This window comes from Chelon labrosus (genome assembly GCF_963514085.1).
Source record: "Chelon labrosus genome assembly, chromosome: 6".
Classification (NCBI taxonomy): domain Eukaryota; kingdom Metazoa; phylum Chordata; class Actinopteri; order Mugiliformes; family Mugilidae; genus Chelon; species Chelon labrosus.
Window position 1 is genome coordinate 13,311,258 of NC_140342.1, and position 21,912 is coordinate 13,333,169.

The 21,912-nt window shown below is 42.0% G+C and overlaps 3 protein-coding genes across 4 annotated transcripts; all 3 read right to left on the reverse strand.

The window, feature by feature from the left end:
- Positions 1 to 28: 28 nt before the first annotated feature.
- On the reverse strand, positions 29 to 2,506 carry LOC311489971 (uncharacterized protein). Its single transcript, XM_084547293.1, has 5 exons — positions 2,048 to 2,506; positions 1,793 to 1,939; positions 1,581 to 1,699; positions 294 to 1,402; positions 29 to 213 (listed from the first exon to the last, which is right to left on the reverse strand). Exons 1-4 carry the CDS (start codon positions 2,337 to 2,339, stop codon positions 332 to 334), a joined length of 1,629 nt encoding a protein of 542 aa, XP_084403419.1. The 5' UTR covers positions 2,340 to 2,506; the 3' UTR covers positions 29 to 213; positions 294 to 331.
- Positions 2,507 to 4,504: 1,998 nt separating this feature from the next.
- LOC311489970 (uncharacterized protein) lies at positions 4,505 to 7,161 on the reverse strand. Of its 2 annotated transcripts, XM_084547292.1 has the most exons (5): positions 6,873 to 7,161; positions 6,605 to 6,745; positions 6,406 to 6,524; positions 5,853 to 5,978; positions 4,505 to 5,822 (listed from the first exon to the last, which is right to left on the reverse strand). In XM_084547292.1, exons 1-5 carry the CDS (start codon positions 7,147 to 7,149, stop codon positions 4,539 to 4,541), a joined length of 1,947 nt encoding a protein of 648 aa, XP_084403418.1. In that variant the 5' UTR covers positions 7,150 to 7,161; the 3' UTR covers positions 4,505 to 4,538. The 2 variants fall into 2 exon arrangements, with proteins under 2 accessions (XP_084403418.1, XP_084403417.1); XM_084547291.1 differs by having other exon boundaries at positions 4,505 to 5,978.
- A 9,859-nt stretch (positions 7,162 to 17,020) lies between these two features.
- On the reverse strand, positions 17,021 to 21,273 carry selenot1a (selenoprotein T, 1a). The gene is made up of 6 exons (XM_084547307.1): positions 21,096 to 21,273; positions 20,118 to 20,228; positions 19,127 to 19,253; positions 18,015 to 18,102; positions 17,644 to 17,810; positions 17,021 to 17,541 (listed from the first exon to the last, which is right to left on the reverse strand). Exons 1-5 carry the CDS (start codon positions 21,233 to 21,235, stop codon positions 17,686 to 17,688), a joined length of 591 nt encoding a protein of 196 aa, XP_084403433.1. The 5' UTR covers positions 21,236 to 21,273; the 3' UTR covers positions 17,021 to 17,541; positions 17,644 to 17,685.
- Between the last annotated feature and the right edge of the window lie 639 nt (positions 21,274 to 21,912).

The window sequence follows — 21,912 nt, forward strand, 5'->3', positions numbered from 1 at the left end:
GGATTATATTGTACTACTTTAATAAATGATCAAACCTATTCTATGAAATAAATAAATAAATACCAGAGACACAGATTCACCACATAACTTTTCTGTATGTCATGTGGTTTAATAGACCCCAATGGTAAACATTTACATTTACAGATGAAGCATTAAGTGACACCAAGTTCTAAATTTAGTGTTTGATTGCTCAGCCACACAGGGAACCAGCGCCTACAAAAAAAAAGCAAAACAATATAGCTTGATGACCACATTAATCCACACCAATTCAGAAGTTTCAAAGTAAACCTTACCACTTTCTCTTGTTTAGGTTGTAGAGGTAGGGATTTCTCTAGTCATACTCAACATCGTCTTCATCTGTAGAGTCAGGAAACAAGGTAATATCTGCATCTGCATCTGCATCTGCATCTGAATCTGCATCCGCATCCGAGTGTTCCGGAGCCTGGATCCCATTTTTGCCACCTGCTTCAGGTACGTCTGTCTGGTCACCTGGGACTTTGCCAGCTGCCTTGTACGAAACATACGGAGCGAAGGGGAGCTGGTTCAAAGGAACATAAGGTTTCTGTTGACCCGGATCGCTGCCACTGCTGGTTGTCGTTGTCTTACCGGCACATATTTTATATTTTCTTTTTGCACAAATTATGGTGGGTTCCGTCGTCGGTATCATTGGAGGTTTGATCGCTGGAAGTTTGATCGCTGGAGGTTTGATCGCTGGAGGTTTGATCGCTGGAGGTTTGATCGCTGGTTTAGTGGCGAGTTCGGACGTCGGCTTGGTTGTGGGACTGGGGTCAAATGGTTTACTGCCTGTGGTAGGCGGAAGCTCAGTAGCTTGCGTGGGCAGATTCGGAGTTTGTGGGTATTGAGGTTTTCCTTGGAAATACTGGTTGATTGGGGGGTAGGGAGATCCAAAATAATATGGGGTTTCTTGCAACAGCGACTGCCCTTCAGGTTGGTAATGGGGATAAGGATAATACATCGGATAATAGGGATTTTTCTGAGGAGTGTTTAAGGTTGTCCCATGTCCAGTAGTGGCTTGTGACACTGTGGTCATCTCTGGTAGGTTTTGGGGAGGGTAGTAGGGGTAGTAAGGGTAATAAATGTAATTTGGGTAGAAAGGATAACCAGGGAGCTTCTCTTGAGTGTTTGTGGTTAGCATAGTATTCATCACATACATGTAATAGTTGTACAAATTGTGATAATATAGACTATCGGGATCTAAGATGGAATGGTGGTGATTTGCATCTCGTTTACTACGAAGACGGTTCCAGAGCTTGCGATGGAAAGGAAATTTCCCGGACTGTTGAGCAGGCTGAGAGGTAGTTGTATCGGGACTTGGCGACATGGGGCAGACAAATTTAACTGGACTCTCCGACCATCTCACTGGCAACACATATCTCCCATTCTGAAACAAGATTATACAAGCAATTGTGTTAAATATTATGCTTTTGATCTGGGTTTCAGTATTTGCTAAAAGCCAACATCAAATGTTACAATGCTAGCTAATCTTGACCTTCAGCATTGTAGTGGCTTACACATTCAGAGTTATTCTGCCAATTCATTTTTTAGGAGCAAAGACATACCTCCCGTATCACATTGCAGCCATCATAAAGAACAACTAAAACAAGGCCCAATTCGTTCTGATGCATTGAGTAGCCACAGGTTTTGGGCACCCGGATTAGAGGGATGGAACGAGCATTGCCTGAAGGGGGGAAAGAAGACATATTGAAATGACAAATACTGTCATGTGCTTATAATCATTTAAGTCAGGATGTGTTACAGAAGATATTTCTACCCATGTCCAGTTGTAAATCACCAGTACCAGGTCCCATAGCCTTCAGTGTCATCTTGTTATGACCACACTGCAGTGAAAACTTCAAGCGCCTCCATGCTGCTTCATTAGCCTTGTCATTCTGCTGCTGCGATGTCTGCTCAAACAGATCTATAGATATCAAGATGTTCCAACATCATTTCAACATCATCTGGCTTGTTAGTATATAGCTATATCAACACAGCATATCAAATTGGCAGATAAACAGTCATGTCTTACCTGTACCATCCGGTTGATACAAGTCAGTGTGCAATAATCCATCATTTTCTGTGGCAGCAGCAGACAGAGGTCCTGATTGGAAGTTAGGTTCTTCTCCATTAAAGAGAATACTTCCACTCCATATTTGCATTTCTGCAGCCTCACTAGCTTGCTTGTCTTGTGCAACTTTTACGCTCAACCCTTTCAAGTTAAAACCAGTTAAACTCGGGGCTAAAGAGCACACAAGTAACAGAACTGCTACAGTTTGCCATCTCCTACACCTCCCTACATAGTCACCGTCCATAATGGGCATGCAAACCTGAAGCAGATGGAAAGCAACTCGCTATGAAGCAGAACAACTAAATCACAGCTTTCACTGCTGTGCACATTCTGGCACCAGGTAATCAACACCAGCTACGTGGAACTCTGACTGTGGCTCGCACCTGTGTTAATTCAGGACACAACAGGTGGGCTCATTAAGGGCCATTGCTCTCTGATTCCAGAGTTGTTCTTAGGCAAATCCTGTCACTTCAGGACATTCATTATGCAGCACACAACAATACCTACATGATGTTTTTATAGGTTATTTTGCTGTTAAGCTACATAAACATATTATTTATTAGGAGCAAAACAAAACCACTTTAGTACCAGTTGATGATTTGCATCTCAATGACATTTTACCTCATAACAAATGTTTTATAGAATCTGCAAGTGTTCATTTAAACACACACACACACACACACACATAGAATCAGAAGTAAATAACATTGACCATCTTGTGACAATTCAATGTTCTGCTGGGAAACGTGTGGATGTTACTTAGACATGTAGCACCCACGTAGACCAGACCAGGCACCCCCACCCCATAGCAATGACACTCCTTGATGGCAGCAGCCATTCCCAGCAGGATACAGCCTGACACAGTCACACACAAAAAAAAAAACGGTTTAGGAACAACTCAAAAACATGAAAAACAGCACAAGGTGTTGACCTGTCCTCCAAATTCACTAGATCCCAAACTGATCAAGTATATGTGGGATGCACTGGAACCACTAACAACATTGTGCTGCCAGACACCACAGGACACCCTCAGAAGGCCATGATGAGTCACAACTGTTTCAAAGGTTATGCCTGATCGGTGTACGGTGACGCTAAAAGTATGTGCCCCTTCATCAGAATTTTCTAGAGTTTTGCATCAAAAGGATTCAAAAGATCTGCAGATTTTTATACAAGTCCTAGGAGTAGACACAGGGAGCACAGTCAAATGATTGGTTTCCTCACATGAACTGTCTGCTTCAGGTCCTTCCACAACATTTCTTTCTGATTAAGGTCAGGACTTTGACTTGGTCATTCCAAAACATTCATTTTGTTCTTCTTTCACCATCCTTTGAATGACTTGTGGACTTGGTATCCTACATGTCTTCCTGCATGGCCCAGTTTCTCTTAAGATTCAGCTCAAGGACAGATGCCCTGGCATTTTTAGAATTTGCTGGTATATGTCTGTGAAGGTTCTCAGTAATCCAGGTCATGGTATATCCAAAAAGGTTCAAAAAAGGCAACAGTTGCCTTTTTTGAACAGATCCAGCAAAACTGGCCTAAACAGGGACATTTCCATCCCCATGTTTCACAGACAGGATGAGGTTCTGGAATTCAGCATTGTTTCATCTCCAGTTACGAGCAACTCATTCAAGACAAATAAAATATTTTAGTCTCATCTATCCACAGAACATTTTCCTCCCAGTCTTCCAGCTTGTCCACATGTTTAGAAAACAGCAGTGGCCTTATCAGTCTGACATGTACACAATGGTTGTGTTCTGATGGTGGATTCATGAACATTACTCAATGTGAGAGAGGCCTTCAGCTGCTTAGAAGTTAACCTGGGTTCCTTTGTGACCTCTGATAATCTTCCTGAACTCGACAGCTTTGTAACATTTTCCAACTTGATGAACAGCAATTTTTGTCCCCGAGATCCTCAGGAAACTCCCTTGTCCATGCCATCATACACATGTGTTGAGAAGATCAGACAGACTAATCCTTGACTTTTAAAACTTAATAGGCACACTCAAAACCTGATTCCCATTTCATTGATTGGAAACCCTTAACAGATGACCCTTACTAGGTTTTGAAGTTAATTTGTTATAGAGGTGCAAAAGTGCACCTCAGATACACAATATTGGCTCAATTTCCTAACCATGTATATTTTAAGTTTCATTTAAATCAGTTCTCATTTGAGAACAGCAATGTAGTTTTACATCCATTTGAGACGTTATCAATGACCTGCTCATACCTCCTCGACTCATTTGAATACCGTACTCTGCTCCACCAGTTACAAAGAAATGTAGAAATGCACACTTCATATACACCACCACTTTGAAAACATTGTATATGGTAAAAATACAAGTCCATCATACACTACTGTCCACACAAATGTTCCACTCAAAGGGCTCTTTCAAAAACCAAGCCGACAATATCACTCAAGTTATCCAAACCATTTATTACCAGTTTCAGCAAATCAGCTTGTATGAGGAAAAGGAAACTCAAAGGGGCCATGAAAGTTTGGGCGATGGTGGGAGGGTACTGGAGGCTGTGTGGGCACCGATTCCGTCGGAGCTTGTGTAGTTGGTGGCGTAGGAGGGCTTGGATATTGTGGATAAGGCAGTGGTACAAGATACGGAGGCACAAAAGGAAGGGTTTGAGTAGTTGTGGTTTTGCCAAGGGCAGGAAACTGGGCCGGGGGCCAAGGCAATGGTGGCAACACGGGCACTTGAAATGGAAAGTGGGGAGGAGCGATGGTCACTTGCTTGCCAGCAGTAGTTGGAGAAATGGGTGGGAGGAAAAAGTTAGTGGAAGAGTACTGTGGAAGTTGTGGCATTCCTGGTGTCTTTGCAGGTGCTGCAGGCTTGGGTAAAACTAGTGAAGGGTACTGGGAATATTGCCCATACTGAGGATACATCATATGGGGTGGAAAGAAATAGGGTGGGGGAATTTGAGGATTTGATGCATCTGGGTACTTGCTGGGCACCTGTGGATTTAATGGTGGGTACACTGCTTTTTGAGGTACAGGGATACTTGGATCAGCAGGACCAGGTGCTGTAGGCTTGGGTAAAACTAGTGAAGGGTACTGGGAATGTTGCCCATATGGAGGATACATCATATGGGGTGGAAAGACATAGGGTGGGGGAAATTGAGGATTTGACGCATCTGGGTACTTGCTGGGCACCTGTGGATTTAATGGTGGGTACACTGCTTTTTGAGGTACAGAGATACTTGGATCAGCAGGACCAGGTGCTGTAGGCTTGGGTAAAACTAGTGAAGGGTACTGGGAATGTTGCCCATATGGAGGATACATCATATGGGGTGGAAAGACATAGGGTGGGGGAAATTGGGGATTTGATGCATCTGGGTACTTGCTGGGCACCTGTGGATTTAATGGTGGGTACACTGCTTTTTGAGGTACAGGGATACTTGGATCAGCAGGACCAGGTACTGCAGGCTTGGGTAAAACTGGTGAAGGGTACTGGGAATGTTGCCCATATGGAGGATACATCATATGGGGTGGAAAGACATAGGGTGGGGGAAATTGGGGATTTGATGCATCTGGGTACTTGCTGGGCACCTGTGGATTTAATGGTGGGTACACTGCTTTTTGAGGTACAGGGATACTTGGATCAGCAGGACCAGGTACTGCAGGCTTGGGTAAAACTGGTGAAGGGTACTGGGAATGTTGCCCATATGGAGGATACATCATATGGGGTGGAAAGAAATAGGGTGGGGGAATTTGGGGATTTGATGCATCTGGGTACTTGCTGGGCACCTGCGGGTTTAATGGAGGGTATACAATTTTTTGAAGTGCATGTTGACCTGGATCAGCAGGACCAGGAACTGCAGGTTTGGTACATCTGAGCAAGACTGGAACTCCCTGCCACAGCATTGGCAGTGTATAACCTCCACCCTTGGGGACAAGAAAACAAAAATCAGAATCCAAAAGGCTAAACAGGGTTTCATTTAGTCTATACCTATTGCCAAGTAATAGTTCTTTGTAGAAGTAACCATTCAAGTAGTAACAGCCTGATAAAGATCCATCTTTTAACCTAGAAATTCACAGTTTGCCACACTTAGTTTTTACACTACTTTTTTTACTCACGTGTGACGGAACTAGCTGCTAAGCTAGAAGGACTTTACGGAAAGGTGAGGGAACCACAGAGATGCATTCAAACAAAAGTTAAACCCAACACAGAATGGCTTTAGTAGAATTTAGGACAAAGGAATGAGACATTTTAGCTCCTGATTACCTACCAATTAACAAATCTTGCCACCATCAACTACCAATTTTCACCCTTTCCATTATTCAAATGCTGCATTTTAGTAAATACGGTTACCTCTTGAACCACATTGCAGCCATCATAGGGAACCAGCAGAAGTAGTAGCATGGAGTTTGAGTTCAAGGTGTAGCCACAGGCAGGAGGGACCTGGGTCAAAGGTACTGGAGGTGCATTTCCTGTGGGAACAGTTACACTATGCAGCCACTGCATAAAATGAATCACATTGTGGAAATCAGTGAACTAGGCGTTACGTTACCCTGCCCCAGAGCAAGCTGCGAAGCTCCTGGTCCAACTGCTCTGAACTTCATCTGATCCCAACCACACTGCAGGGAAGGTGACATGCGCTTCCATGCTGCTTCTTTGACACCGACATCCTGGGTTTGTCCTCTTGTCCAGCCTGACACGGAATATAACAAACATAATACTTTTTTTTTTTCTTCATTTAACAGACAAATTTAAGCACACGTGCAAGTCAGTGTTATTTGAAAACATTTCATATGCTAGGCTCCTGCTACTCGACCAACCTGTCCAGTCAGCTTGGTAAGCGGTTTCATCCTCCACGGAAGCATTTGAGGGTTTCTTGGTCTCCTCTGTGGGCGCGGATCCTTTTTCCAAAACTTTCCCGAACGCGATATCTCCCTCACTTACGCCTGTCCTGGGAGCGTCGACTTCTTTCCGCCCTTCTCGTCTTTGGGTTTTCCTCAGTCGGTAGCAGTCGACCGTTTGCGCAAATAAACAGGCAAGAACAACAGTTGCAGCCAAGCAAACAGTCGCGCGTCTCCTTGCTGCTTTACGCATCATTCTGTTGTGCGTGGCTCGTAGTAAACGTCAAGAGCGTTCTTCCTTCTTGCTCCTATTTGTATCGAGACGTTTTCCGGCAGCCGGAAAATCAGGTGAAGTGACAGCCAATCAAAAGCTGCGACAGGAAGCCTAATTAAGCTGTGTAATTATTTGAAATTGGTAACATGTGGGCCCCGTCAAGAAAGAGAACCGGAGATTTGAGGTTGATTGTCTGTGGTTTTTTATATATATATATCTTTTTTTTTTTCAGTCCACAACAGTTCACCTCACTGATATATAATAAATAAATAAATAAATAAAACTTTCTCCAGTCGGTTTCCTACTGATGTTTTGTCAGCTGCCAGGCTCTAAGCTCAGGGAAGAATTTGAACATCTACAGCTCCATGGCAACAGCATGGGCGCACTCCACCTGCTGATCCAGAACAGCTACCAAATGATCCCTGAGGTGAGACTGTTTTGACATTTTTACTTTTGTGTTGTTGGAGCTTTCATGTTTCAAAATCTACGCTTAGACGTCTGTAAAAGTTGGCATTTTGTCTGTTTGTCAGATCTTTCACTCAGTGTGGAGGGCCTACATTACCAAGTTCAGAAATATTCAACAAAGGAATCCAAATTCAGTCAAACAGGCTGTGAGGTTGAATCTTACTTAAACTTCAACTTGAGCCTCGACAAAAAAAATTGCAAAAGGATCCCCTGTTGTTTAAATCCTGGAGCAGTCAGCACTTAAAAGTATTAAACAGTGCGCTAGAAGTGTGCTTCATTATGTTTGTGTCTGTATTGTGACCAGTAAGCAGGAGCCTACTTCATCTCCAAGGTTACTGACAACACCAGCAAGTGTGAAGCATTCCTAATTATTTGACTACGGTTGTGGTGAGTGGATTACCTCTTCATTATATCTCACTAAAATTATAACTACATTCAATGGACACACAATGAAAACTAAAAAACTTACAGCCATTGTGGCCTTTATGTTTCTCCTCTTGTGTATGATAATTGGTTTTATACTTTTAACAATATAATGCTAATACAGCAACATGAGTGTGAGCGATAGGAGATAGAACGTGCTTTTCTATTCCATTTACTGTATGTTTTTCTTCCTGTCATATTATTTCATGCAGGGATTAACCCGCTGAACACAGTCAGAGGGACAGACAAAAAAAATGTCAAAACAAAAGTTCAGCTTTTCCTGTAAGTTTGCTCCAATCATTAACAAAATAATATTGCCGATCTCTTATTTAGACTAAACACGATTTAGTGATCCAACATTGACTTCTGTTTTACATTTAGATGCTGCTACTTTAGAACATGATCCGCTGTCTGTCCCGCACGACCACGTAAGGCAGACAAAGTAGTAAATTAATGTTTTATCTTGCTTGTGTCTTTGACTAAAGTCTTGTTTACTTCCGTTTGATTTGTATTTTTCTCACTGTTTGGAAAGAGCATACAAGAGGGACATCCACAGTGTGTCAGTGACCCACCCGCATATTGTATCAGAGCCGCAGGAGTGCTGAGGTACAATCGGGAGTCGGACAACGCCAGGACAAACTTAGCAACCGTTCTCCCAGCGGTACTGAGATCAAATGTCTATGCAGTGTTTTAACTTTCCATCTACTGCAGCATGATGTTACTGATCAGTCCAGTTTAGCTTTCTGTTGTCCAGCCTTCAACAGAATACCCAGTACCATGCGAGTACTGTGGGGGAAAGGCCAGACCCCCACTGCTGGATCTCACATGCGTACAGGAGCCTGAGGTGAGACGGATAGTACATGTACAAAACCAAATTTACCCTTTGAAACGTTAACCTCTTCCAATCATCTTTTGTGTTCTTTTCAGAGAACTCACTTCTGTTGCGTTCAGCGGCAGCAACTGCATCAGATGCTGGTGACGATGTTTGAGGGGAGAACAAATTTCGGGTCTTGCAATCTGACATCAGAGGAGGAAAAGGAGACGGAGGAGCTGGCTTTCCAAGGCAGGAAGATGGAGGATCACAACAAGTTTATCAAGGACTTAGAATCTCAACTTAGGTACGCATTCGCCTTTTAAAAGGCCTTAATCTCTTCTAGAGATACACACAAATGAAAATGCACTATTAAAGAGCAATGTAATTTTTTTCACAGAATAGAATCTGAACCAAAGGTTTTTGAGGGTTACTCTGTTAATCTACCTGGAGCAGAGACCTGTGAGTAATCGCTAAATGAGAAATGCACAGACACAAACATACACACTAGCAGCCTTAAATCCGTGTCATGATAATTGAGCATGAGCTGGCATATGAGACATCTGTGGCATTTATGTACTTTTCGATTTGCCTGAAAGAAAAGTGTATTTTGACTCTGGAATACACTGAAACTAACACGGTTCATTCTGTGCTGTTGTTTAGCTGCCCCAAAATCAAACATCCTCAGCTTCCGACTCTCTTGTGATCCAGGAAAAGGATGCTGCACTGTGGATCCGACTGAAAATAGCTTGACGGTGGAAGAGAAAGAGGAGCAGGGGTTGGGCCCCTTTTGCGATCACCAGCCAATTCAGTTTGGCATGTGTCATCATCAGGTACCCACAAATTTACTTCATGACCCATATACAGCAAGGAGGCATTTGTTTATCCTGGTATGCTGCAAATATCTGAAACTGCACAGATGGTGTTAGATCAAGACCAGAATATATTTGAGCAGAAGTCTGTGTAATCTTGACCTTTTTAGACACTGTATACTGCCCCCATGTGGTCACACTGTGTTTAATTAATACATGCAATAAATGATCCACTCCTAAAGGGATGGTTTGAAATGGAGTTGTATGAGGTACTGTAGATGTTCGGCACACCCCTAGTTTGGAGAAGCAGATAAGGAGTACAGCTTAGCAATGAATCTACATCAGTTATGTTTAAAATATTTGCTGTTTAAACTTAATTGACCACCAGACCTGATATGAATCCGTACCCATTATCTCTTCTACCTCGTCTAAGTCACCAGACTCCACTAAACAAAACATTTAAGTAGCTTGCCTTCTGTTGCCTGAATTTGTTTGTTGCTTATGCAGGTGAGCAATTTGGGTGTGGTAACACATCACCTCAGATCAGCGTTGACGTGTTAAAACACAAATCACACAGCAGGGGAATTTTATGTAACAGCTTCAGTTCCCTAAATTCCAATTACGAGGCAAGGGCCAGCCTTAAAGAATACTAGTCTAAAATTACTTGAATGTTAAGCCTACGTCTCCCATAATGCAACTCTAAAAATAATCTTTCGCTAGATTTCTGTTCCTTTTATAAATGGCCAGCTCACTTTTATAATGGAGCCAATCATCAGTGTGGATTTGTGTACTTGCTGAGGTGTCCCTTAACAACAGAAACGGGGTGTGTGTGTGTGTGTGTGTGTGTGTGTATATATATATAAAATTAGCATGTTTTGACCCTGTCCAATCTTATATTCACAGGAGAGCTCTGGATTCCTGGAGAAGTATTACTCCAATGGCAGGAAATTTCTCACTGCGTTCCCTGATGGCTCTGCTCAGGTCTTGTATCCACTGAGATGAAATATACTGCGAACACACACTGCCTGGTCAAAAAAAAAAAAAAAGTTGCTACCAAAAAAAAAAAAAGGTCACACACTAATATTTCGTTGGACCGCCTTTAGCTTTGATTACAGCACACATTCGCTGCAGCATTGTTTTGATAAGCTTCTGCAGTGTCACAAGATTTATTTCCATCCAGCGTTGCATTAATTTTTCACCAAGATCTTGTATTGGTGATGGGACAGTCTGACCACTGCACAAAGGATGTGTCTTTCAACATGGTTGTTTAAAAAATGAGAAGTTACTCATTGCATCAGTTGGGGTTAAATAACTTGTTGCCAGCTGAAAGATAATCACCCATGCAGTAATTATCCAATGGGAGGCTCGTACCTATTTGCTTAGTTAAATCCAGGTGGCGACTTTTTTTTGGCCAGGCAATGTATTTCTACCATGCTCTGTGCCTTTCAGTGAATTTTGAGTAATTAAAAATTCCAATTTTAGCTTTAAGTATTTCAAACCAGACAAACGGTCGGTTGATTTAGACCAGGGGTGGGCAAACTATGGCCCGCGGGCCACATCCGGCCCGTTGGTCTTTTTAATCCGGCCCGCCGAAGATTGATACAGAATTGCGCAAATCAAATCATATCAGTATTATGACTGCATTCATTTGACCTTGTCCTGTAATGCCTGTAAGGCGCATTAGGCACAGTGATAACTTGACTAGATTTTGCGGAGCCCGGGCTACTCTCCGTTATTACTCTGCTACTGCTCTGAACCCATCTGCAACAACGAGTTGCGAAGAAAAGAAAAGTCGACAGTGAGCGCCGAGTGTTTAATAAGGAATGGACAACTAAATACTTTTTCACTGAAGTCCGGTCAAAGGCTGTATGTCTTATTTGCCAAGAAACCGTTGCGGTTCTAAAGGAATACAACATCAGCCATCACTTTTCCACCAAGCATGCTAATTACGCTAACAACCAGTCAATGCAAGAATGGACGGCTACTGCTCAGAGGTTGGCAGCTAGTTTGCAGGCTCAGCAAAACACTTTTATCCGACAAACTGCCATCCAAGAATCAAGCACGAAGGCAAGTTATTTGCTGGCATTCAAATTAGCAAGGACCAGCAAGCCTTTCTCTGAAGGGGAGTTTCTCAAAGAGTGCATGGTAGAGACAGCAGGTATCTTTTGTCCTGAGAGCAAGAACAAATTTGAAAAAATTAGCTTATCATGCAGGACAGTGACTCATGACGAAGACTTAGCTAGCAAGCTAAACAAAAAAATTTACATTATATTCCTTGGCACTGGACGAAAGTAATGTCATAAGGGACACCACTCAGCTTTTAATTTTTATCAGAGGGATTAATGACAATTTTGAGATAACGGAGGAGTTATTGGCCATGGCATCCCTAAAGGGGAAAACACGGGGAGAGGACTTGTATGACAGTGCGTCGGGGGTCACCAAGAGGCATAAGCTACCTTGGAGTACGCTCGCCAACGTTACCACAGATGGATCGCCAAATCTGACTGGGAAAAACGTCGGGTTGCTCAAAAGAATCCAGGAGAGGGTGAAAGAGGACAACCCTGAGCAGGAGGTGATTTTCTTACACTGCATAATCCACCAGGAAGCACTGTGTAAATCCGTATTGCAGCTTGACCACGTAGTGAAGCCAGTTGTAAAACGTGTTAACTTTATTCGAGCGAGGGGACTTCAGCATCATCAGTTTATTAAGTTCCTTGAAGAAACTGACACTGATCACCAGGACTTGCTTTACCACTCCAGTGTCTGCAGGTTAAGTTTGGGGAAAGTATGCCATCGAGTGTGGGAGCTCAAACAGGAGATTCTCATTTTTGGAGCTACTAGAGAAAGCTGACGATTTTCCTGAGCTGAGTGACACAGATTGGCTTTGTGATTTAGCTTTTGCTGTGGACGTACTGACACACATGAATGAGCTGAACGTGAAGCTACAAGGGAAAGACCAGTTTGTTCATGAAATGTACACAAACATCCCAGCCTTCAAAACCAAGCTAGCTTTATTCTCAAAGCAAATGTCAAACAAGTCATTCGACGTGAAAAAATACAGGAAATCACTGGACGACCTGCACGGAGAATTCTGCCGTCGGTTCTCTGATTTTGGAAAAATTGACAAGTCACTTCAGCTGGTGTCATGTCCCTGCTTGACGTCAATCTGCCGGTTCCTTCTCATGGTTGTGCTCCGGAGCAGAGTGTCCCCTGGGAGACACGAAGAGACAGCAAAGCGTAAAGGCGTTAAAGAATGCGGTTAGAAGAGCATCACAACGACGTCTACAAATGTTTTACTTGACTGAAAGTCAGTTAACAATGATCTATGTATGTAATGCATGAGCAATGGTATGTAAAGCTTTCAGTAACTGGGAATTCATGTATGTTTCTGTTCTTATCCCCCATCTCACTTTTATGTTACAATTCATTATAAGCAAAGAAGTTTTATTGCCCTATTCGTCTTTATTTTGATCATTTGACTCTTATTAATCTCCATATTTGCTAATTTGACTGGAGGCTGAAAATACTAACCACTGCATGTCCCAGATAAGTCTATAAATGTTTGGACACTTTTTTTTTATTCTGTTTACCAAAATATATTGAAGTTGACGCTATACAATAAATATGGACTTAATGGACTCTCTTATCTGCAGAGCTGCATGTTTCTCGTCTGTGGTCCTGGCCACTTCTCTTTCTTAGCAGTTGATTATTGATAAAACTGCTGCTACTGCCCAACCACCTGATTAAATGGTAGGCCATGTGAATAAGGATCGGTAGTTAATGTTTCAAGAGCTTCAAGGTTCTGATGAGAAGAAAACTGAGGAAATATTAATATGTTTAAAACCATGATTGATGGAGAAAAAAAAAGATCAAACCCGCAGATTCATGCAAACTAAGATGAATGGATCTGCTTTAACCACAGGAACAATGTTAACTATGTTAAGTTTGTTTTAATTATGTGGGTTATTTTTTTATTTTGCACCCAAAATAAATAAAAACTGTACAGTGTTTCTATTACTGTTATTTCAAATTCCTACTAGTTTGGGCATATTTTTAACATTAATTCCCTATTTATCCAAAAAGCAACTGGATTTGTAGAGTTTTTGTGAAGACAAGCCAGTTGGACGCTTTTTGGATATACCATGACCTGGATGACTGAGAATCTTCACAGACAATTCCCTATTTACTCATTTTAAATCTGATTTGAGACACTTTGTAATATGGTATATAAATTATTTTAGACAGTTCTGTGTTCTCAGAGACAAATAAATGTTGACAAATGCATGAAAACAACTCCAGGTTTGTTTTTTCTTAAATTCAGATTCTATCACGCTACTTTAAATATTCAGAATCGTCAATACTTACTAACAATAACTTACTATAACTAACTAATAACTCAGAACTTAGTTATAGAAGAGATGTGTAAACATTAGTGTATGTTGTTTTTATTTTTATGCTGTTAATGAAACCATTCACTCACTCATTCACTCACTCACTCACTCACTCACTCACTCATTCATTCATTCATTGTCCGTAGATGGCTAGAGCATATTGCTGTTGATGTCTGGAGCTTCTTCCAGCAGGCAATGGACAAAAGATGTTTTTTGTCCAATACCGTAAGGACAGGCTGCCAGTACATCACAGGGTTAACACAGAGAGACACCAGGCCACTCTGGATGGGGCTCCTCACCATGACAGGACAAACACAGAGGGACAAACAACCATTCACACACACATGGGAAAGGGATGGGGGGGTTCAGTGTGGTAGGGGTTGGAGGAGGGGGGTCATAGGCTCGTGGTTATGGCAGAGGTCAGGCTGAGGCTGGGTCTCTCAAGTTCTTTTGAAAATTTTGAGGAATCGCTTCCACAGAGATTTCTTCTTCACTTTTTTTGGCACCTCCTCCATCTGCTGTTCTAGGTGTGGCAGTCTGTCCGTCAACTCTTTTCTGGAGTTCTCCCCCTCCTCCACCGTCTTCTTGATGGCCTCGGTCATGGATTGTAAGCGGTGCTGGAGGTCGGCCTTTTCCTGGTCCCAGTGTCTTCTTTCATTTTCCAGATCCTCCTGCATCTTGATGGCTGCAGCCGTCACAGTTGACGTCGTCACTGTGTTCTTAGAAACGTAGCGGAGCTTCTCCTTTTCCCACTGACGTTGTTGCTCGTTGTAATAACTTTTACATGTCATATATATCTGTTCACACAAACACTCCAAATATTTGTTCCTGGCCCGGCCCCTCACATTGTGGCCCGCGAGTTTGCCTGCCCCTGATTTAGACTATATGTGAAAATCAACGTGTGTTCTACAGTAGGTGTTCCCATCCTTATCGCCATGGTTACAGTTACCCCTCAGGCCTCCTGGCTCTCGTTGTCGTGGTCACGCAGCAGAAAGGGAGAGTGTGCATCGTGTATGATGACAGCATTGCCCCCAGCCAACGGATTAGAGCCGTGTTCCAGTCTGATGGTGTGGCGGCGTGTTACCACAGTAATGGAAACATATGGTACAAAAAATGGGTTCATAATTACAGTTTGTAACAAATATAGTATACTGGATTATTTAGTTTTTTATATACATCTTTAAATATAATTTTGGTTAACCAATATCCTTTCTTCATACTAATGGGAGGAATATTCATGTGTGCTTAAAGGGAAAAACTGACATGCAAATATAATTATGTATCATTATATTACATGTTTATTATATTCACAGCAGTGTGTGTGTGGATGTTACAGGCTGGCTTTAAACAGGTCAGGTGGCCAGTGTTTGAATGAATCAGGAGCCAGAGTTTCTCGATGGAGCTGGGGAAATCTGAGCCTCACTCCCACACCCCTGCACCCCGTCTTCTTGTCCCTCAATAAATCTGTCGGTGTGCGAGTCCTGGGGAACACACAAGTGTTTGTGTCCTTCTTGGCTAGAGGACAACAGGCAAAGTTCAGCGTGGGTACCTGCTGTGCTCAGGTAAACCAAAAGCATTACTTTCTTCTTTTTAACATGTTATTTTTTTTCTTCAAACACAAAACATTAAGCACCAAGTGTTTGAGCCAAAAAAAAAAAAAAATTACATTAAATTTACAGTGCCCTGCATGTCTGCTTATTAAAACGCCAGATTTGAGCTTTAGCTTGTATTTACATGGAATTCATGAGTGCCATTTCTTATGAGCACTGCATGACATCAGATTGTTGAGAAACTGTACATTGACAGGTTTGCTAATAAACGAAAATGAAGTATTCTGGCTTTGATGTGTTGTAGGGTGAATATCAAAGGGATGAACCTGCTTCTGGATCATCAGCACAGAAGGAGGAGCTGTTTGTGTTGGCAGCAAAGATGAGGATTCACCTGGCCCTTCAGCGTCTTCACCTGTACCTAGTGACGGCGTCCCATCCCCGACCGCTAAAGGCCTCACTCGCACCTCATCTCCAAGTTGTTGCCCGAAAGCTTTTGGAAGCCAGCGCTGATGGGGTAATGAGCGACAGTGACAGAGCCTTCATCCACAGCTGCCTTAAGGATTGTTGATGGATCTGTAATAAAGAACACTGCAGCACAATGACAGCAGCCTAGTCACAGGGGTATGAGATAAAGTCGAACACGACTTTATGATCTTGTATTAGGTTGGACTAATTTTTCCCCAAATAACTGTAGGGAATCTCAGAGTGAATGAAGTCTTACCTTTAGTGTTCAGAGATAGTATTTTAGCATTCACCTCTAACTTGGAACTGCACTTCAAAATGCATGACAAGAGAGGTAAATAACATTGTAACATCTGTCACAATTCAATGCTCTGCTGGGAAACTTTTGGACCTAGCATTTGTATGCCACCCACCTAGATCAGGCCAGGCACCCCCACCCCATAGCAATGACACTCCTTGATGGCAGCAGCCATCCCCAGCAGGATGCAGCCTGACACAGACAAAAACGTGTCAGGAACAACTCAAAAAACAGCATATGTTGACCTGGCCTCCAAATTCACTAGATTCCAAACTGATCAAGTATCTGTGGGATGATCCACAGAGGCCCCTCCCCTCAACCCATTGGACCCAAAGGCCCCCCACAGGACACCCTCAGAAGGCCCATGTCCATTTTCTGATGAGTCACAACAGTTTTGGAGGCACAAGGGAGACCTACACAATATTAGGCCTTATGTCTGATCGGTGCATCTGCCACGTCTGATTTTACAAATAAAAACACTTATGTGTTACAGGAACTCACAATGACAGTAAGTGACCACAATCTTGATGACATCTAATGGGAACTGGCCCATTACCCATTTCAAACTGCCATCTCTAAAACCTTACCTCTCACTTAGGTTACCAAGATAATCAGTAAATCAACTTAGCCTCATATTTAAATAGTTACAATATGTTTTATTAATCTTCTTAGCTTCCTCCAAGGTATGTAAATATAAAAATTATTCAGAAATCATACCAAGACACATTTTCCCAATGTCACAACAGTGATTACAGATTTTAAGAGTTGCAGTTTTTACATGGTCAACTACTTTAGGACACTCTAGGACAAAAAAGAAAATTAAATTTTACATATGGCTCAGTGGTAACAAATGACACCATTTTATTACATAAATCAATTATATGCAACAAGTTAAAAACTACAAGAATCAATGTTAAATCTCTCCTCGTGCGAACACTAATGTCACCTGGATGAAATCTGCAGTAGTATGAATATTACAAGTAAATGAGAAAATGGCTAGCACTGTTGCCATGGATCCCACTCTGGCGTCAGGGGCAGGACATCTCTAAGGGGCATGGTGAAGAGTGATGGGGGCATCCAGTCTGTGCTAGCAGTCTTCCTGCCTTCAGCGCAGACGTTCATAAACATCACCTCACAGCCCAGTGAGAAACCCACCTCAAACCTACACAAGAGGAGAGCAGACCAAATTAAAGCATGGACATTTGAAAAAGAAGAAAACCAATTCCTTCAGCTTTCCTAGGGCTAAGAACACTAGTGTACTTACATGGAGGGGCGTTTAGCTCCAGCCAGGAATTTAACAGTAGGGTTAAGAGTGGAGATGTGGTCTTGTGTTCATGTGAACGTTCATCTTCATCTCGTTGTCCAGGATTTGTACAAGCTGCTGCATGGAGGGCAGGTGACCTGACTCCAGTTTGGACCACACTGGCACATCTATGAAAAGACAATACTCTCACTGTAATCCACTGGATGTAGTTCCACCAACACACAACTTTATTAATGTAGGAACAAATTATGATACAATAACAGTAATAAAATATAGCATTATGTTAGTACAGTTGAAGCCAAATAAAATTGACCTTAATCCAAAACCATTGGGGTCAGTCACTAAGCTCATGGTTTGAACAAAAGACTCACCATTTAATGTGATTTCAAACGCTCCTGTTGACATTAACTGGTTTTCAATCATATTGCTGAAGAAGAACACCATCATGCAGGCATATATCTGAAAGAAGAGGGAAAGAAATCTGAAATGAGACCTCTGTACAAAAACGATTTCCCCACATTGTTTACCATCCAAATCTTCTTTACTCAGTCTAACAGGTGTAAATAGTGTGTACCTGAACACCTCCTCTCTAGACACACAGTGGATGACTTATTGACCTGAATTTTTATGTTTGTATAAACATTGCTTTCTCTCTTATTGACACTTCAAGTGGGCGTTTCTGTTAACACACTTTTCAATTTGACCGGACTGATTTGTGACGTAGGCACATCCTCTCCCAAAGAGCTCTGCTTATTGATTGATGAGATTAGGTTGTAGTAAGATTACACAGGGGCAAATAACAGGGCTTGGCACAGTCAGATGTCTCAAGGCTTTTTAGTTATTGACACTATCAACACATATACAACATAGAAGTTTGGGATGTCTTACCCAAGAGGATTCAATATATACATCTTTAGACGCTTTGAATATGCATGTACACAGCTAGAGACCCTAAGACTGTGTTATTAGTCGGATGTAGCTTAGATAAGATTTAAAGCTCATTAGTAAAAACAAGGTGAAGCCAAACACTGACTAAATCTTTATTTATTCTGTATGCAATTGCAAGTTTGTTTGTAAAAACTTTGACTTCTAAACACACAATACATAGAGCTTTCAGTTAAGATGCACAAACAGCAGTTACTGCAGTTTTATTTACAAAACTATGTTTGTACTCAGTTGGCCGTCTCCCTCTGAGCAGGTTTTAAACCCTGGAGACATCAGATCCAAGCCAAACAATGCTCAACACAGCCTCCTGAAGCCCCTGAATGAGCGCCTAATGAAACCCTATGGGTGTAGGGCGCAATTGATGTTGTGTTTGGATACAGCTGTGTTAGAAACAAAGACAACTACAGCCCCCCCTTCCTGCATTACTATATTCAACTCATGTTCCTGACTCCACCCTCAAAGACACCACACGTGATATTTACAAAAATTCTCACAGGATCCGAGCTTTGACAACTCCAGTAATGCCAGGAACACTTACCTTATTTCCCTGACCCCACTCCCAGATGCCCGGGGCTTGCATACCAATGAGGGCAAAAGGGTCCTTGCCAATAATAATGAGCCCAATCACCAGCAGTTTGAACATAGACAGGAAGGAAGCAACGTGTCTGAGGAAAGAAAAGAAAAAAAGTGGATTAGATACCGGTCCTAGAAATGTCAAACAATGCTTAATATAGATGTTAAATCTGTCCACAGCCTTTAAGATACATTAAAATTATGGAGATATTGGTTTATAGAATTTGGCTGGTATGGAAATAAAATTTGAATTCCTGAAAAGTCATTCTCTTAATAAAATTCAAATGGACACAGAAGCATATCCGATGAATCATCTTACCAAATGATTTGAATATGAAAATTGGGGCCTGCAGACTGTTTGACTCCTGTATTACTACTTTAAACTTCGACATGCCGAAACTGGTTGAACGACAACCCATGAGTGGACATATTCTGTTGGTGATTGAGCAAGAGATATACATCGTAAGACTGGCTGAACACACTGGCTGAAGAATTTGACTCCCAGCGTGCACTACTGTCTCTGTTCTTTAATAGGGGTATTCTCTAGTGGGTTCATTAAGAGTTCACCAGATGAGGACCTGAGAGTCACAGCTTTAACTACAACGCCTGGGATTACCACACAAGCCAGTCTCACATTAAGACTCGCCCTGTTATGGAAACGTAGGCCAATTCTTTATTTGAAAACATTTAAATCAATGATCAATTATAAAAAAAGTTGCCTCATTTGTACCTTAATGAGTGACATTAAGTTTTAGAGCCATATGGATACAGTTTTTCCACAAACGTTGGGCTACGTCAAAACTCCCAAAGTAAACTCCATGGCCAGAAAAGCCTGAGCCATGAGAATTCTGCTTCCTCAGTCGAATCACAGCTAATCTCGGGCGGCTTTGAGGCCGCTTTAATAAAGCTGCACATAATCCACTTGTAACAAGGCAGACAATCCCTCGCTCTCTTACCGATAGAGGGGTATGGGAAGATAGTTCTCCCCTTCAATGCGGATGTCCGGGTACCGCTGGTACAAGGCCTGCGTGTACTCCTCAAACACCCGCTTGTACCCTCAGGAAATGCTGTGTGGAGACAAACACACCGTTAGAAAGAAAGACACAGTTTGGAGCTGGAAGAACAAACATGGAAGAGAAAGATAGTCACAACACAGCTTCGTAAGGGTTAGACTGACAATTTATCAGTCAAATCTTAATTCCAAACCTATCTGGAGACTATGTGAACTTCAAGTATGCAGCAAGTTATCTTGCTATGAACTTTTAAGGCTGCATGTCCCCATTTCTTGTGTTTGTTAGCTTTAAAGAAATGCAAATGTTCATGTTTACTCAAGTCTCATATCCTCGCACACAGAGTTCACGTAAAACCACGTGATATTTGTATTAGCATAACCGAAATCCTCGTGGTTAAAGATGAACACATGCTTTGGTTAATATGTTATGTAGCTAAACTGCCATCTGCTTCAATAGAGTCAGCTCAAAGCGCCCGGCATGATGCACAAAAACAGAAGGTACAACGTTTAAGTAGCATACAGTCATAGATCCGGACAAATGAGGCATTTAACCCGGATTTGAAATAATCCTGTAGTCCGTACAGTGTAAAGAACTGGTTAATCTAATCTACGGACTCTGGGCGGCTCTTGTGGGATTTAACGTTAGTGGCATTTTTGAAAGCGGAAGTGGAGCCATGTTTATGAGAGCTGACAGAAAAAACAAAAAAATAAAAAAACATCCATTTATTTATTTTTTTTTAATTATGTGTGCTGAGAATAGTTAAAGACTTAAAATAAACACAAATATTTGACGAGAGAGCTTATTAACAAGACATGCTAACATAAACCTAGCGTAGCTTTTATCGATTCGGCCTGCTACGCTGTTAGCCTCAGAGTTTAGCTAGCGTGCAATGACTCGCCAGATTTTCGCTTATCTGCTTACCAAATTTGAAATTTGAGAAGAGGTCCCGTTGCGAACTGCATCTTCATCTTTTTCACGCCACTGCTGTCACCAGACGTGGCGCAGCACAGCGAGAAAACCCCCAAGACGAGGAGCGAAAAACGTAACCACTTCATCGCCATCCGTTCCGGGGTTGGTGTGCTCTCTCACTGAGAGTAGTGGAGGAGGAAGGCTAATCTGTACACTTCGTTACTGGTTGGTCCCTCCTCTTCCTCCTGCCGTAATCTATGAATTCAAAACACAACTAGCACCGCCTTTAGCGCCACCTACCGTTCTGGCTGTTCAACTACACTGTCATGTCATTTTAAACCATACACAATCAGCTGTTCCTGACTGGCTTAGTTAACAAGCAAACAGTCACGGTGTTGTTTTTTTTCGGATTCAATCATACCATTTCTGCTGCCGGTTTTAAGAAATCTTCGAATAAAAATATACACTGAATTTATAGACAAACTATAACTATGGAGCCACCTTGTGGTTAACATGTCTCCCCATTTATTTTCTCTGTATCACATACTGTTAACTGTTAACTGTCCTTGTAATGGGACCGGGAGAAGAAGGAATAAATAAATAAAATTATAATAGAAATCCAAACAAATTTATTAAGGCTCCAACCACTTGAAGTGCTCGAACCTCTATTTATAAATTATAATTATAAATAACAGAGCCTCATATGCCAGCTGGACTTCCCTGCTGAGGCTACTGCCCCCGCAACCCGGATCCGGATAAGCAGAAGACTAAGACACAGCAGCGACCTTTACAGTCTGACCAGAACAGCATTTGCCTTTCCAAATTGTCA